Below are 17,887 nucleotides of genomic sequence, written 5' to 3'. Positions count from 1 at the left end.
CGTGATTTCGCCCCCCTCCCCTGTTCTAGAATCGGAGGCTTGAGGGTGACCACGCCTGCGCACTGAGCACCATACTGCCGAGGTTCATTTCATGGGTATTTGGAAAGGCTGGGTGAGGGAGTGAAAGGTGGAGAGTGCTAGACTTTAAGGTTCACACTCTTTTTAGGCTGGCGGCTGACCTAAGCGTGCGCCCCCCGACGAGAACGATTTCGACCGTGCGGAGGCTAGTGAAAGCGACTGGAATGAAAGAAGAATAAAGTGAGAGCTGATTTAGGAGTAAAGGAACGACAAGCAGAGGCACCGCGGCGGTAGACACCAGCCAGACAACCGTTAGCTACGGACGGAGAGAGAGAGAAAAGGAAAAAATTAAAAGGGGGACGGTTTGACATTTGTGTAAAGCGCACAGAGTAACCAAATTGTGGAAACCTTAGTACACCGGGTAAGTTAGCCTACTTATCATAACATGAATATAAAGGGCGTAATCTTGCGTGAGAATAACATTGCATATGCACATGGCTGCTCATAGCTGTCACGTTATTTTCATGCTACATAGCTGGTCACTTGTGAGCATTGTGTGATGATAGCCTAGTAATAAAACAACATTGTATTGTTGGATAACCCTCCAGCCAATCGTTGTTTCCAGTTTGATAAACAATATGCTGTTAAATTGGCCCTTGCTCACTAATAAAGTTTTCGCTACGTATCATCCCACTACATGTATTTAATCCAAATAACTGGTGGTACGATTTTACGCATAGAAATTGACCCAAATAACTTGGACCGAAACTCATCCTGCAGGTATGCACGCCGTAGCCTTATCATACGCATAAGCGTAATAATTATACTCTAGTATCCTACATTCCAATTAGCAACGTCGCCTATTCAATGTATCACAATTAAGATATCTCCTTGTGTGCTTAATGTAACAATGTAACACACTGAAATGACCACGCGCTAATGTAACAATGTTGTACTTGGCTCTCGACTGGAGCGGAGCCCCCAGTTATAGTGGGCCTCAGCCACTGAGCAGTGTTCATGCATGCAGCGACGCCGTCACTGACAGCCCGTTAACGTTTTGTGCGCACTAGGCCGCACTCGGCTCCAACACTGCGGAGCAAGACACGCGTGCTATAAAAAGGTGGCAGCGACAGTTTTTCTGTCACTAATATGTTAAATTAACATATCCTTATTATTAATAAGTGTGTTTACGTGAGTCTCTTAATCTCAAAGTGGCCTTGTGTGTGTCAAGCGCCGTCGATAAGATGCTACCAGTATAATCAGTGTCGTTTACCAGGCTATGGCTGCAGACCGAATTAAATCATAGTAGATTACTTGGAATATGGGGCCGGCCATACTTTTGTAGAGTATTCTCTTGAATGGACATTACTTTCCACCTTTATCTTTGCCATTATTCTAATAGCAAGTTGACCTTTGTTATATTCTTGACATTCTAACCGAAATGCAAGACGCACCCGTGCGCTGGGCCTTTCCTTGAATCGCGTCAACTCTTCCGCCGCCACATAATCAGTAACACACACTCAGCAAATAATACACCTGCTTGTTTCCATATTTAATTATTTTGAAAATCTACCTATTTTTCTGTCAATGGCACAAAAATAACAAAGATAAGGCCTCTAAATGATTGAGTAAACTGTTATATATTTTTTGCTTATGGTGAGTAGGCTATGGCTGACTGGTCCAGGTGCCATATCTCTGTTACTTTATTTAGCTCAGTCTGCTCTTTTTCTCTCTCCTTATGGCAGTGAACCAGCTCTTCATACATTTTGTATTCAATTAATAATGTTGCATTTCTTATTAAAGTTCTTAAGTAAAATATGTAATTACATCGCTGGTCATTTGGACAAATTGAAAATTATTATTGAAAATTCACAGAGGGAGACAGTATAGACCTACTGCACACTTCATTACACTGTAGGTAATCATTTTTATTTTGATTACTAATGTGTTTATTGTTAATAATAGGAAGTTTGCAGGAGTACATTCCCTTTGTATACATTTATTCTTTAGCAATGCCTTTTAAACGTCTATTGTAGACTTATCAACAAATAGCTAATTTCCAAAGCATAAGCCATAACCAATATGTATTAGAATGGAGTTAGAGGCATGTAGACCACTTGGAGTCATTGGTCTCTGCCCTGAACTGCCCTCCCACAGGACTCCTCCCCCTATGGCAGGACTCCTCTGCCCCCAACCCCAGGACTCCTCCCCCAACCCCTGAACTCCCATCCCCCTCCCCATGACTTCTACCCCAGGACTCCTCAGTATTTGAGTGATGCCATTACCAGTGATGTCATTACCAGCAGTGTCATTAACCAGTTCTTAGTCCTCGTTAACCTCTCTCCATATCCCCCTTTCCCTCTCCCCGCTTTGACATCATGGGCTCGGGATCAGGTATGGCAGACGCAGACGTCGACTTCCAGACAGGCGATGCCGGGGCATCCGCCACCTTCCCCCAGCAGTGCTCCGCGCTGCGCAAGAACGGCTTCGTGGTGCTGAAAGGACGACCCTGCAAGATCGTGGAGATGTCCACCTCCAAGACCGGAAAACACGGCCACGCTAAGGTCAGTGGTGTCTGACTGTAACCATTTTTATAGCTCTGGCTAATGAGTGATAATAAAGATGTTGTGTTCCATGCAGACATAATTACATTGATCAGAGTAATGAGAAAGAGTAGGACGTTAAGACTTTCCTCCAGTCGAAGACTATCTCACATTTGCAGCGTTATCCTGAACTTCACACTATATGTCTTGTCTATGTGCTGTGTGTCTATGTGCTGTGTGTCTATGTGCTGTGTGTCTGCCAGCTCCATAAACAGTTTTGTGTTTTGTTTTCTTTATGGGCAGGTCCACATGGTTGGTATTGACATCTTCAACGGCAAGAAGTATGAAGATATCTGTCCCTCCACCCACAACATGGACGTCCCCAACATCAAGAGACTGGACTACCAGGTGAAGGGCCAAAGTAGTGAGGAGGACAGAAAGGACGGAGGGAGAGAGGGAGAAGTAGAGAGAAAGAGGTATTGCCAGTTTGAGTGAGATGGCCAGTTACCCAAAACTCACTCTCTAACTGAATGGCCACGTCACTGGTAAAAATCTAATCAAATAATCGATGTCCCTTGAGTATTCTGATTCCCTATTTCTAATTCTCTGACTCACGCCCCTGCCTCAAATCAAATCCAATTTCATTTCTCACGTGGCGAATATAACAGGTGTCAACGTGCCCTTGTTGACGCACACTGGAAGATCTGAGGGGATTGATTAGGTGTCAACAGTATCGTGGAAACTCCCTCTAGTCTATTTACAGGCTAAGTGGAGAAATCAGCATTATTCCTGTACCAATCCAGTGGGAAGGTGAGGGAAAGTCCATGAGGGTAGAGGAACGCATCGTAGCCTTTGTGCTGATGTAGGTGAAGGTCATTATTTAGTAAAACACTGGGATGGAATGCCTTTGAGCTACACCAGCACATGTTCCAAACTTTTTCATGGTCCTTAGAGCTGGATAGGGAACCTCAAGTAGGTAGCTGTTCTTTCTCCTGTGCTCATTTTCATTCTCTTTGGACTGAGAGACTGTGGGTGGGGGTGACAGTCAGTTGATTGGAGGGCACAAAAGAGCTCAAATTGGTAGACTGGCAGTGCATTGGCATTCACAAAAGGTGCAGAAACTAAAACAAAGAGCTTATTTTATACATTGTCTCTTATCTTTTCTGTCATCATAACACAACCTTATTCTCATCTCTTCTTATCCTTTCCCTCCCTCCTACTTCCCCCTGCAGTTGATTGGGATCACAGATGGTTACCTGTCTCTGCTCCAGGACAGTGGTGAGGTGAGAGAGGACCTAAAGATGCCAGAGGGAGACATGGGCAAAGAGATCGAAACCAAGTATGATGCTGGAGAGGAGATTCTGGTCAGTGGTGTTCCCGTTTCCTCTCTTCTTGTTGTTCATGTTCTTCTATGATTCTCCCTGGAGAGAAAATTACATAGTTTTTTTTATTGAACCTTTTGTTAACGAGGCAAGTCAGTTAAGAACAAATTCTTATTTACAATGACGGCCTAAACCGGCCAAACCCGGACGACATATGTCCCTTTTTAGCATTATGGTTTTGTAAGACAGTGTTTCATAGCTCTAATCAGGTGTGTAGATAGACATATCTGATTCATGTTTTCCTCTCTTCTGATCCATGTACTCAGTGTGTGCTTGGTGGAAATTCCTTACTTATAGGTCGTAATCAATAACACGTCACAATAGTATTTGATTTGTCTGCTGGGGGGCAAGGAGACCTCCGGCTCATCATCACCTCTTGACCACAGTCAGAACTACACATTTCCGATTATTTCACATTTAGCTCTATCATCAGAGTTATACAGCAATCAGTAAAGATCAATTCAACATGTTTTTTCAGATATGTGAGGGTAACCAAATCCATTTGGCATGTAGCTAGCTAGCTAAAGCAAACAACGTGCCATTTAGCTTGCTTCATCAGAGAGTAGCCTTTCGGGAAAGAGCTTGTCTTCATCCTGGCAAAGTTGTCAGTCAGACGACATCTAGTTTATCTGCTGAAAGTTTGCTTGTTAACGAGCCATATTGACTTGATACAGTCGGAAGTTTACATACGGTTAGGTTGGAGTCATTAAAACTTGTTTTTCAACCACTCCACAAATTTCTTGTTAACAAACTATAGTTTTGGCAAGTCGGTTAGGACATCTACTTTGTGCATGACAAAAGTACATTTTCCAACAACTGTTTACTGACAGATTATTTAACTTATAACTCACTCAGAATTCCAGTGGGTCAGAAGTTTACATGCACTAAGTTGACTGTGCCTTTAAACAGCTTGGAAAATTCTAGAAAATTATGTCATTGCTTTAGAAGCTTCTGATACGCGAATTGACATCATTTGATTCAATTGGAGGTGTACCTGTGTATGTATTTCAAGGCCTACCTCCAAACTCAATGCCTCTTTGCTTGACATTATGGGAAAATCAAAAGAAATCAGGCAAAACCTACAAAAAAAATGTTTTGACCTCCACAAGTCTGGTTCATCCTTGGGATCAATTTCCAAACCTGAAGGTACCACGTTCATCTGTCTCCTAGAGATGAACGTACTTTGGTGCGAAAAGTGCAAATCAATCCCAGAACAACAGCAAAGGACCTTGTGAAGATGCTGGAGGAAACGGGTACAGAAGTATCTACATCCACAGGCTTGCAAGCCGAAGAACACCATCCCAACCGTGAAGCACAGGGGTGGCAGCATCATGTTGTGGGGTTGCTTTGCTGCAGGAGGGACTGGTGCACTTCACAAAATAGATGACATCATGAGGGAGGAAAACTATGTGGATATATTGAAGCAACATCTCAAGACATCAGTCAGGAAGTTAAAGCTTGGTCGCAAATGGGTCCTCCAAATGGACAATGACCCCAAGCATACTTCCAAAGTTGTGGCAAAATTGCTTTAGGACAACAAAGTCAAGGTATTGGAGTGGCCATCATAAAGCCCTGACCTCAATCCTTTTGAAAATGTGTGGGCAGAACCAAAAAAGCGTGTGTCAGCAAGGAGACCTGTGAAACTGACTCAGTTACACCAGCTCTGTCAGGAGGAATGGGACAAATTTAACCCAATTTATTGTGGGAAGCTTTTGGAAGGCTACCCAAAACGTTTGATTTAAAGACAATGCTATCAAGTACTAATTGAGTGTATGTAAACTTCTGACCCACTGAAAATGTGATGAAAGAAATACAAGCGGAAATAAATCACTCTCTACTATTAATCTGTCATTTTACATTCTTAAAATAATGTGGTGATCTTAACTGACCGAAGACGGAATTTTTACTAGGATTAAATGTCAGGAATTCTGAAACTGAGTTTAAATGTATTTGGCAATGTAAACTTCCGACTTCAACTGTAAGTTATTAGCGAGCTAGCCAATTTGACGTGCCCCATCAATCAATGTAGTCTGTCTGTCAGCAGCAATCGTGATTAAACACTATTTAAAAACAATGTCGAAAAGGGGATAATGTAGGCTAAGTAGGCTTGTGTTGGTTGGAGAAAAAAGTACATTATTTCTACTAACCAACCACTATGTGTAGCCAACTGTAAAGAGTTTATACCAGTAGCTTGCAAAGTAAACATTATCAGCCATCAGTAACATGACATCGGCAAATGTTCCCTTCTGCTGCTTGACAGGCAGACCCCACAAAGGGGCGGCAGGGTAGCCTAGTGGTTAGAGCGTTGGACTAGTAACCTGAAGGTTGCAAGTTCAAACCCCCGAGCTGACAAGGTACAAATCTGTCGTTCTGCCCCTGAACAGGCAGTTAACCCACTGTTCCCAGGCCGTCATTGAAAATAAGAATGTGTTCTTAACTGACTTTCCTGGTTAAATAAAGGTTTTAAAAAAAGGTTTAAAAAAAGGATGGGGAATGAACCTAAACCACTCGCACTTGTCAGGTATAGTTCACTTTTATTATATCACTCAAATATCCATTTAATGGTGGCGAATATTGAGACATATCGTGAGGCTCTGCCCTCATGTATCTGAAATTACATGATCAATGGATGTTTACTGATCATGAAAAGCATGCAGTTATGCCGACTTTCTGTAAGTTTATAATTCTGACGATAGAGCGAAATGTGCACAATTGTTTTGCAATGGAATAATCTGACATTTGTAGTTCTGACTATGCTCTTCAAGAGGTGATGACATTACAACCAAATAGTTAACATTTCTATAATAATCCCTTGAAACCGGCACTCGGTTGTCAATGGTTTTAGAGAGGCTGCGGGTTTCCAAGCCCCCCGGAAAACAAATCAAACGCTCTGCAACTGATTGTGGTGTTTTATTGGTAACCCATTACAGCTGCTATTGTCACGTTGAACCCGTTTACTTCTGGGAATCGAATGTCCCCGTCACAAACTGTTCAAAATATCAGAGCACACACTGGCTTAGCAGAGCAAACAAATGCCCTCACTTCACAGGTAACAATGAATATTGGCAGCACTAGAGATACATGGAATTCATCAGTAAGACTGTACCATACTCCCAGCAGCTCTCTGCATTCCCAAGTCAACCGGCTGTAAAAGTTGAAGTGTTATGGTTTGGGGGTTACAGTTACTTCAAGTCTCAGGGAAGGGGATGTTGTCACAGCCTAAGATGGCCACACCTAGTTCACTTCCACTACACCTGCAAAGTTGTTCTTCTTATAATAATTTTTAAATCCTTTTTGTTTGTTTCCCAGATCACTGTTCTGTCTGCAATGAACGAGGAGGCTGCAGTTGCCATCAAGGCCATGGCTAAATAAGACACTACAGGTAAACACAGAAGCTTTCTGTATCCCAACCGACCTACCTGTCACCCCTCACCCCATTCATACTCACACTGCCTGTGACAAGTGTCTGGGAATGTGCGGTATGTGTGTGTCATGCACTTTATTTGTATGTTTGTTTATCAGCCAAGGCTAGGTACACTCTTTACTTTGCCTAACAACATACTGAAACGCTTTGGCTGCTACACATGCTTCTTTATTATTATTTCATTTAACTAGGCTGTGCAGTCTTTATGTTGACTACAGCATATGTCTGTTTTGGAAAAACATGGGGAAGTAACTGGACTGTATACTGAGGTTGTCTTACATGTTAATTACATTAAATCTCTGAAGGGTACCAGTGAAGCAATATGTTACATCAATGGACTTTTCTACCCCTTATGCACTTACTGCTTACTTGTTATTATTCATTCACGGTATTTATGTACAAGCACAATGTGTGTATATGTGTATATATATATATATATATATCTCTATATTGTATAAAGAGTTGTTTTTATATAGATTCCCATGCTTGGTGTATTTGTGTGAGTGTAATGGTGTATTTCAGTGGTTTTCTAACTTTTTCTGTGGTGACACAATTCTCCCCCCCCAAGAATTTCTCAACCCCGGCCCAAATCTAATGACAAAATCAGTTAAATTATTTTACATCAACAAATAACCTTAAATTCATTGCATTCGTCTCTTATCAAAATGAAAAGAACCCAATAAATACATTTAGTCCATAAAATTGTTTTTTCTAATTATCTTTCTCAAAAGGTTTGTATATTGTCCCGTGCAATAATCTGTACTCTTAAAGGGATATTTCGAATTTTGGCAATGAGGCCTTTTATCTACTTTCCCAGAGTCAGATGAACCTGTGTTTACCAGTTTTATGTCTATGCGTGCAATTGCTAACTAGCGTTAGCGCAATGACGAAGTGTATAGGTATCTGCTAGCATGCTAGCAGGTACCCATAGACTCAGAAACCCATAGACTTCCAGTAATTGTGCTGATACTAGTTAGCATTAGCTTGCTAAACTACCTCTAACTTCCTACATAATGTGCACCGACATAAAAATGGTATCGACAAGTACACCTGACTCTGGGGAAGTAGATAACGGGCCTCATTGCCAAAATCCTGAATATCCCTTTAATTTGAAAAATCAAGAGTACCGACCCCCCCCCTGAATTTCTGAATCGACTCAGACTTTGAATACCACTGGATATGAAATGTGAGGTCAAGGTTGTTGAATGTGCTGTCGGTTACTGTATTTTGATGTGTGAACAGATCTTTGTGTTTGGAGTGTGTACTGTACCTCAAAGAACTTGTGAACTGTTTTGTATTGATGCACACTCAACTACACTGTCCGCTTTTTTTCTTTCTTCCTCATTCACTTCCTCTTGCTCTTTTTCCCTTTTTCTCGTTTTCTACCTATCCTACCCCTGTACTTTCCTTGTCCTCCCCACTCTCTTTCAGGGGTTAACAAGATGCACTGGATCTGAAAAAGGAGGGAATACGGCCATGTCAATGCTATTCTCTCTTTTTCTGTCTTTTTTTCTTTTTCGTCAACTCTCTCCCTCTCTGTACTTTCTCACCCTTCTCTGGGTAAAATTGGAAACAAATTTCAATAAATAATTGGGAATTGCAAACAGTCAAAACATTCTCTCTCTATATATATATATATATAAATATATATATATACATACATACATACATACATACATACACACACAGTATACAAGTCAGCACCAGTACACACACACACAGCATACAAATCAGCACCAGTACACACACACAGCATACAAATCAGCACCAGTACACACACACAGCATACAAGTCAGCACCAGTATACACACAAGTCAGCACCAGTACACACACACATACACGTCAGCACCAGTACACACACACACAAGTCAGCACCAGTACACAAGTCAGCACCAGTACACACACACACACACACACACACGTCAGCACCAGTACACACACACACACGTCAGCACCAGTACACACACACACGTCAGCACCAGTACACACACACACACACACACACACACACACACACACACACACACACACACACACACACACACACACACACACACACACACACACACAGCATACAAATCAGCACCAGTACACACACACACAGCATACAAGTCAGCACTAGTACACACAAACACACACAGCATACAAGTCAGCACCAGTACACACCACACACACACACGTAAGCACCAGTACACACACACACACACACACACACCAGCACCAGTACACACCACACACACAAGTAAGCACCAGTACACACACACACAAGTAAGCACCAGTACACACACACACACACACACACACACACACAAGCACCAGTACACACACACACACACACAGCATACAAGTCAGCACCAGTACACACCACACACACAAGTAAGCACCAGTACACACACACAAACGTAAGCACCAGTACACACACACACAGCATACAAGTCAGCACCTGCACACACACACAGCATACCATTCAGCTCCAGTACACACACAGCATACAAGTCAGCACCAGTACACACACAAGTCAGCACCAGTACACACACACACACACACACAGCATACAAATAAGCACCAGTACACGCACACACAGCATACGAGTCAGCACCAGTACACACACGGCATACAAGTCAGCACCAGTACACACACAGCATACAAGTCAGCACGAGTACACACACACACACACCATACAAGTCAGCACCAGTACACACAGACAGCATACAAGTCAACACCAGTACACACACACACACACAGCATACAAGTCAGCACCAGTACAGACTAACGGAGAGAGAAGAAATGGAGAAAGAAGTGCTCTCACAAACATGCTGCCTGTGAGGGCGTAGGTAGCTACTGCACCTACAGTCGAGGGGAGGGCTGGTGGAAATGTCTCAAATGTCTTTTTTGTAAATTCTCTCCTGATTGATTAAGGGCTTCTACAACTCTAGATTTATGATGAGTGATGCTGTTCTGTTTATGAGCGCATTCGGCGGGAGCGCTGTGCTCATGTTGCAATAGAAATATAGAACTGGCACCATTTTCAATGTAACAATGGAGACTTGTCAGGTCTATACATTACTGATTTTCAGAGTGATCCGCCCTTCTGAATGAGCCCCATATGTCCTATTCAATATTGTGTGTGTGTATCGTATATCACCTAAACTTGTCTGTTAAAAGATGCCAGGATCAGACCTTTCAGAGTAGGAGTTGAATAAGCGTCACACAGAAGCATTTGGGAGAAAGGAAACGCGCATGCCAATTCCAGTGTTTAATTTCAGTCTTTCACAAGTATCTGATTGAGACCACGTACAGGACCTTTCAGCAAAGAACTTGGTAAAGACCCTTAGAGGCTGCCAACAGAGCAGGTAGCTAGCTAGTAGACACACTGGGTCACCTATAGGGAGAGGCACCATGTAGTTGACCCATTATTACTTTGTACAAACTCATGAGAAAGTTATGGCATGTTTTTTGCTTTATTGTATTCACAAAGAAGTCCAAACTGTGCAGAACGTCTCCCACCCCAAACTAAATTAAAGACAAATTGTTAAATTGTGATTTTTTTTATTTGTTTTGGAGGACAGTTTCCGAGGTAATAGAAACAAACACACAATCAAAAAGTAAAACACTATACAGTTTCAGGAGAAGTTTCCTAGAACATTTAGGCCACTTAAACTCAAGTAATTCAGCAGTAATAAAATTAACTTTACAATAAATATTAAAGTCAAGCCTGTGGGTTTGGGCTTCACAATCAACCATCATAATCCAAGTTTACTATGACATAATTCCAGTCTTCTCGAATCTTGAGTGAGCCAATGAAATCTGAATGATAAGAACTCCCGGGGGAGATAGTTTAGGCAGGTAACCATGATTACTTGCTGTGGTGATAGAACCTCTGTGAACTCTGGGCATGGGGGAGGAAGGCATGGCGGGGAGCCGTTTGGGGAGAGCTCTGGAAAGGTGCCTGGTGGACGAAACGTCAATTAAATGTTACCAAGCAATAGTTAAGAACTTTAAAGACAAACCATCCATATTTCAAATGACCAAGTCATAATTGAAAGAGAATTTCAGGTGATACATAAAAAAAAAAATTGTGCGTTCACTATTAAGATGAATTCATATTCAAGATTCACACTGGTTTGACTATGGCTTTAACTATGAGAGCTTGGACAAAACAAAAATACAATCACTTTTAAATCTATACTGCAACAATAAGCAAAGCAATCCACTTTTTTAAATTGAAATAACCACTTTCAGATGCACCCATATTTCTGATGGGGTGGTGGGTCAACAGTGGGCGGTAACAGTGAGAGGTGGGGAGGGGTGGCTAAGAGTTACCTTTGGAGTGGGGATCTGGACAGCCAAGGGGGGGGTGGGTAGCAGGCCAGCAACAGATGCATGGAGGGATTGGGGGTGCATGGGTCTTATAGCACCCTGGAACAACAGGAGTTTAGGGAAACACAAGGAAAGGACAAGAGGTACAGTTGAAGTCGGAAGTTTACATACACCTTAGCCAAATAATCAGTTTCACAATTCCTGACATTTATTCCTAGTAAAAATTCCCTGTCTTAGGTCAGTTAGGATCACCACTTTATTTTAAGAATGTGAAATGTCAGAATAATAGTTGAGAATACTTTTTTAAAGCTTTTTTCGTCACATTCAAGTGGGTCAGAAGTTTACATACACTCAATTAGTATTTGGTAGCATTGCCTTAATTGTTTAACTTGGGTCAAACGTTTTGGGTAGCCTTCCACAAGCTTCCCACAATAAGTTTGGTGAATTTTGGCTCATTCCTCCTAACAGAGCTGATGTAAATGAGTCAGGTTCATAGGCCTCCTTGCTCGCACACTATTTTTCAGTTCTGCCCACACATTTTCTATGGGATTGAGGTCAGGGCTTTGTGATGGCCATTCCAAAACCTTGACTTTGTTGTCCTTAAGCCATTTTGCCACAACTTTGGAAGTATGCTTGGGGTCATTGTCCATTTGGAAGACCCATTTGCGACCAAGTTTTAACTTCATAACTGATGCCTTGAGATGTTGCTTCAATATATCCACGTAAATTTCCTCCCTCATAATGATCTATTTTGTGAAGTGCACCAATCCCTCCTGCAGCAAAGCACCCCCACAACATGATGCTGCCACCCCTGTGTTTCACAGTTGGGATGGTGTTCTTTAGCTTGCAAGCCTCCCCTTTTTCCTCCAAACATAACAATGGTCATTATGGCCAAACAGTTCTATTTTTATTTCATCAGACCAGAGGACATTTCTCCAAAAAGTACAATCTTTGTCCCCATGTGCAGTTGCAAACCGTAATCTGGCTTTTTAATGGTGGTTTTGGAGCAATAGCTTCTTCCTTGCTGAGCGGCTTTTCAGGTTATGTCGATATAGGACTCGTTTTACTGTGGATATAGATACTTTTGTACCCGTTTCCTCCAGCATCTTCACAAGGTCCTTTGCCATTGTTCTGGGATTGATTTGCACTTTTCGCACCAAAGTACGTTCATCTCTAGGAGATAGAACGCGTGTCTTTCCTGAGCGGTATGACAGCTGCGTGATCCCATGGTGTTTATACTTGCGTACTATTGTTTGTACAGATGAACGTTGTACCTTCAGACGTTTGGAAATTGCTCCCAAGGATGAACCAGACTTGTGGAGGTCTACAATTGTTTTTCTGAGGTCTAGGCTGATTTCTTTTGATTTTCCCATAATGTCAAGCAAAGAGGTACTGAGTTTGAAGGTAGGCCTTGAAATACATCCACAGGTATACCTCCAATTGACTAAAATGAGGTCAATTAGCCTAACAGAAGCTTCTAAAGTCATGACATCATTTTCTGGAATTTTCCAAGCCATTTAAAAGGCAGTCAACTTAGTGTATGTAAACTTCTGACCCACTGGAATTGTGATACAGTGAATTATAAGTGAAATAATCTGTAAACAATTGTTGGAAAAATTACTTGTGTCATGCACAAAGTAGATGTCCTAACTGACTTGCCAAAACTATAGTTTGTTAACAAGAAATTTGTGAAGTGGTTGAAAAACGAGTTTAAATGACTCCAACCTAAGTGTATGTAAACTTCCGAATTCAACTGTATAAAGGAGTATCAAGGACAACTCAGGTTTGAATTTGTACAATATGAACTTAAATTAAAACAGATTCACAACTAGGTTTAGTGGTTGAATAGAAAACTTAACCTTATAATGTGCATGTCTTGAAAGAGCATCTTCCTCCCAATCTGTCTGACCAGTGGTCTTACCCCGTCAGTGAAGCCAGACTGTTGGTTGGCATGTTCCAACTGCTTCTGAAGGGGTATTCCAGCAACAGGGATGAATCCTTGCTGGGAGGTGAAGTGACTGTGAACAGCGTAGCCAGGCTGTTGAGGAAGGTACTGCATGGCCTGGAACGCAGACGCACCTGGACAGGAGACAGACAGCAAGAGTCAGACTTTGGAAACTAATACTGCAGGATGCTGTCATGATTAGCAATTTTAATTACTACATAGTCCACAATGGAATTTCCTGTCGGAGGCATTAATATTCAGCTTGCACACACATGCTACCTCTGATCTGGGAACTATTGGCGAAGCTGACGGGTACAGAGGGGCTGGGGGCGTAGCTGGAGGGGTGCTGTGTCTGGGCCACGCTGTAGCTCTCGTGGACTGACTGACTGCCACCGAACTGGCCGTGCTCTGCCAGGCCCGCACTGAATCCAGGCTGGCTCTGGTAGTGGCGGCCCTGTGGGGCGAGGAGAGTGAAACGGTCACTCTATAAGAGGTCACACAGAGCATGGGTTATGTGTCTGTTGTTGACATCACTGACAGTTACTATGTTTCAGTGGGTGGTTTTTTTAACTACAGAGTTAAGGATTTGATTCCAGCTTGGGTCGAATGCTGATGCCTGGAACTCACTTTATTGACACTATTGATGCCAAGATATACAATCGAAGTCGGAAATTTACATACACCTTCGCCAAATACATTTAAACTCAGTTTTTCACAATTTCTGACATTTAATCCTAGTAAAAATTTGGTCAGTTAGGATCACCACTTTATTTTAAGAATGTGAAATGTCAGAATAATAGTAGAGAGAATGATTTATTTCAGCTTTTATTTATTTCATCACATTCAAGTAGGTCAGAAGTTTACATACACTCAATTAGTATTTGGTAGCATTGCCTTTAAATTGTTTAACTTGGGTCAAACGTTTTGGGTAGCCTTCCACAAACTTCCCACAATAAGTTGGGTGAATTTTGGCCTATTCCTCCTGACAGACTGGTTTAACTGAGTCAGGTTTGTAGGCCTCCTTGCTCGCACACGCCTTTTCAGTTCTGCCCACACATTTTCTGTAGGATTGAGGCCAGGGCTTTGTGATGGCCACTCCAATACCTTGACTTTGTTGTCCTTAAGCCATTTTGGCACAACTTTGGAAGCATGCTTGGGGTCATTGTCCATTTGAAAGACCCATTTGCAACCAAGCTTTAACTTCCTGATGGATGTCTTGAGATGTTGCTTCAATATATCCACATCATTTTCCACCCTCATGAGGCCATCTATTTTGTGTAGTGCACCAGTCCCTTCTGCAGCAAAGCACCCCCACAACATGATGCTGCCACCCCCGTGCTTCACGGTTGAGACGGTGTTCTTCAGCTTGCAAGCCTCCCCCCTTTTTCTCCAAACATAACAATGGTCATTATGGCCAAACAGTTCTATTTTTGTTTCATCAGACCAGAGGACATTTCGCCAAAAAGTACAATCTTTGTCCCCATGTGCAGTTGCAAACCGTAGTCTGGCATTTTTATGGCGGTTGTGGAGTAGTGGCTTCTTCCTTGCTGAGCGGCTTTTCAGGTTATGTCGATATAGGACCCGTTTTACTGTGGATATAGATACTTTTGTACTTGTTTCCTCCAGTATCTTCACAAGGTCCCTTGCTGTTGTTCTGGGATTGATTTACACTTTTCGCACCAAAGTACGTTCATCTCTAGGAGACAGAACACGTCTCCTTCTTGAGGGATATGACGGCTGCGTGGTCCCATGGTGTTTATACTTGCGTACTACTGTTTGTACAGATGAAAGTGGTACCTTCAGGCGTTTGGAAATTGCTCCCATGGATGAACCAGACTTGTGGAGGTCTACAATTGTTTTTCTGAGGTCTTGGCTGATTTCTTTTGATTTTCCCATGATGTCAAGCAAGGAGGCTGGAGTTTGAAGGTAGGCCTTGAAATAAATCCTCAGGTACACCTCCAATTGACACAAATTATGTAAATTAGCCTATCAGAAGCTTCTAAAGCCATGACATAATTTTCTGGAATTTTCCAAGCTGTTTAAACAGTCAACTTAGTGTATGTCAACTTTTGACCCACTGGAATTGTGATACAGTGAATGATAAGTTAAATAAACTGTCAGTAAACAGTTGTTGGAAAAATTACTTTTGTCATGCACAAAGTAGATGTCCTAACCGACTTACCAAAACTATAGTTTGTTAACAAGAAATTTGTGAAGTGGTTGAAAAACGAGTTTTAATGACTCCAACCTAAGTGTATATAAACTTCAACTAGAATTGAAAAGTTTGCTTGATAAAAAGATGGCCATTACAATAGTGACATCTAGTGGTTAGATGAGACATTACACATACAGAGGGCCACCCAGTTGCGACTCACCGGGATGACAGGTGTTGGAAACAACTGCTTACTGCGCTCCGACATAAGAGCCCCGGGCCTGTTGTGACTGACTGGACTGCCTGATAGAGGTTAGAGAGAACAAAAAAGTGATGAGGGAGTATGGTGTAGTGACCGGCGGGAACCTCAGAAGTCATTTGTGGATAGACTAATTGTGGGCCAGTGCCACATATATTGAATTAATGTGTTCAAAGTAAACAGCTTGTGATAAATACATCTGGAAAATGACCACGTTATTTTGTTGTTCATTTAATGTAATTGCTTAGAAGATGAAAGTCATGAACACGTGTATAGCTTACCTTGGATGTTGAGGAGATGCTGTCCTGTGTGCATGGTTAGACTGGACTGGTAGCTGGCTGACGTCAGTGTTGTGATGTCACTGCAGGAGAGGTAAAAACAGATGCGATATCTGACAGGAGATTTCTAACAATCAGCAAATCCTTTATATATGGCCTTATTAAAATCTCAGTCCTACTCCAAACTGGGAGGGTTGCATTTCAATGATCTAATGTGGCTTATTGACCTTATTTCATCAAGGTTCACTAACGTTAAGGAAGCTTGACTATTGAGATGCACCTGAGGAGTCAGAGGCTCCCTTCCTCTCACCTCTGCTCCTTCCTGCGCCTCTTCTCCTCCTCGTGCAGGACCTTCTTCAGCTGGAGGAAGAGCTGATGCTTCTCCTCCTGCAGTCCCTGCAGCTTCTCCCCCATCTTCATCACCTGTGAGGAGGAAAAGGGAATGTAAGAGAGGGTTAAGGTGAGATAGCCCATCCTCTGAAGTTAGTTATCTCCCATCTGTTTGTTATGACGTTCTCTGACCTGTTCTTTCGTCTCCTCCAGTGACATCCTCTCCTCTATATCTTTTGTTCTCTTTCGCTCTTCTTCCTCCTTCATCTTCTGTTCCATCATCTTGTCCACCTCTTCCTCCTCTAAGATTAGGAAGAAAAGAGACCAATTACAATGACATAATTGTGGAATTTGTTCTCTCTTCTTCCTCTTTCATCTTCTGCTCCATCATCTTGTCCACCTCTTCCTCCTCTAAGATTTGGAAGAAAAGAGACACCAATTACAACAACATAATTGTGGGAAAAATCTGGCTTTTTGGTTATGTTTGGGAAGAAATGCAGTAGTCAAGCCAGTCTTGTGATATCTCACCCTGTCTTTTGCGATCTCTTTCTCTCATAATGTGCTTGTGGAGGGCTCTGGCCATGGCGTTGGACAGCTTCGGTCTGTCCTGCAGAGCAGGCATGGTGACAGGAAGTGGAGGGGCCAGCTGAATGCAGCAGAATCAATTGAGAAAATATGGGAAGTAAATATAGTTACAGGCAACAACAGCAAAAGGTGACAATTATTTGCTAGAAACTGACACTTGTTTTTTTATTTTTATATTTACTTTGTTTTTAATAGAAATAATAAATTGCATGCATTCACCCCCACCTAGCTAACGTTACATTGTTAATGTTAGATAGATGAAGGGCCAGCAGGCGCGAAGTTGTAAACAGAGAACTTACTTTCGTTGCTTTGCGAGTATTCCAATATGAAAACTTTTGTCTCCGCTTGGTGTGTGTTTTTTGATGTGGACTATAAAGCGGAACATTTGTTATGCTATGAAAAACTGTAACTTTGTTTCTATATTATGAATTTCGTGTTCATAAATGAGTTTTTTCCCCCGAACTGATACACTTCCGGTGTGAAAGGACGCTTCCTCTTTTGACGTCAGTGAAGCCCTGGGAGTTGGGGTTTCTATTCAGTACTTCCCAGGGGACCTTGAGAGTAAAAGTAAAGATACCTTAACAGAAAATGACTCAAGTAAAAGTGAAAGTCAGCCAGTAAAATACTACTTGAGTAAAAGTCAAAGTATTT

The 17,887-nt window shown here is 42.1% G+C and overlaps 2 protein-coding genes across 5 annotated transcripts; one reads left to right on the top strand and one right to left on the bottom strand.

Moving 5' to 3' along the window:
• On the top strand, positions 1-10,910 carry LOC109897081 (eukaryotic translation initiation factor 5A-1). The gene is made up of 6 exons (XM_020491606.2): positions 1-439; positions 2,413-2,582; positions 2,865-2,969; positions 3,794-3,925; positions 7,253-7,325; positions 8,799-10,910. Exons 2-5 carry the CDS (start codon positions 2,415-2,417, stop codon positions 7,313-7,315), a joined length of 468 nt encoding a protein of 155 aa, XP_020347195.1. The 5' UTR covers positions 1-439; positions 2,413-2,414; the 3' UTR covers positions 7,316-7,325; positions 8,799-10,910.
• Positions 10,900-17,818, bottom strand: LOC109897080 (G protein pathway suppressor 2-like). Of its 4 annotated transcripts, none has more exons than XM_020491602.2 (10): positions 17,536-17,818; positions 17,180-17,297; positions 16,844-16,953; positions 16,632-16,744; positions 16,325-16,404; positions 16,008-16,087; positions 13,912-14,116; positions 13,609-13,766; positions 11,691-11,786; positions 10,900-11,316 (listed from the first exon to the last, which is right to left on the bottom strand). In XM_020491602.2, exons 2-10 carry the CDS (start codon positions 17,271-17,273, stop codon positions 11,224-11,226), a joined length of 1,029 nt encoding a protein of 342 aa, XP_020347191.1. In that variant the 5' UTR covers positions 17,274-17,297; positions 17,536-17,818; the 3' UTR covers positions 10,900-11,223. The 4 variants fall into 4 exon arrangements, with proteins under 4 accessions (XP_020347191.1, XP_031688316.1, XP_020347192.1 ...); XM_031832456.1 differs by having other exon boundaries at positions 13,912-14,086; positions 16,844-17,062; positions 17,536-17,776; XM_020491603.2 differs by having other exon boundaries at positions 13,912-14,086; positions 17,536-17,720.
• Between the last annotated feature and the right edge of the window lie 69 nt (positions 17,819-17,887).

Source organism: Oncorhynchus kisutch, linkage group LG9 (genome assembly GCF_002021735.2).
Source record: "Oncorhynchus kisutch isolate 150728-3 linkage group LG9, Okis_V2, whole genome shotgun sequence".
NCBI classification, from domain to species: domain Eukaryota; kingdom Metazoa; phylum Chordata; class Actinopteri; order Salmoniformes; family Salmonidae; genus Oncorhynchus; species Oncorhynchus kisutch.
Note: the sequence above shows the minus strand (reverse complement) of the source record. Positions and strands in the feature narration are given on the sequence as shown.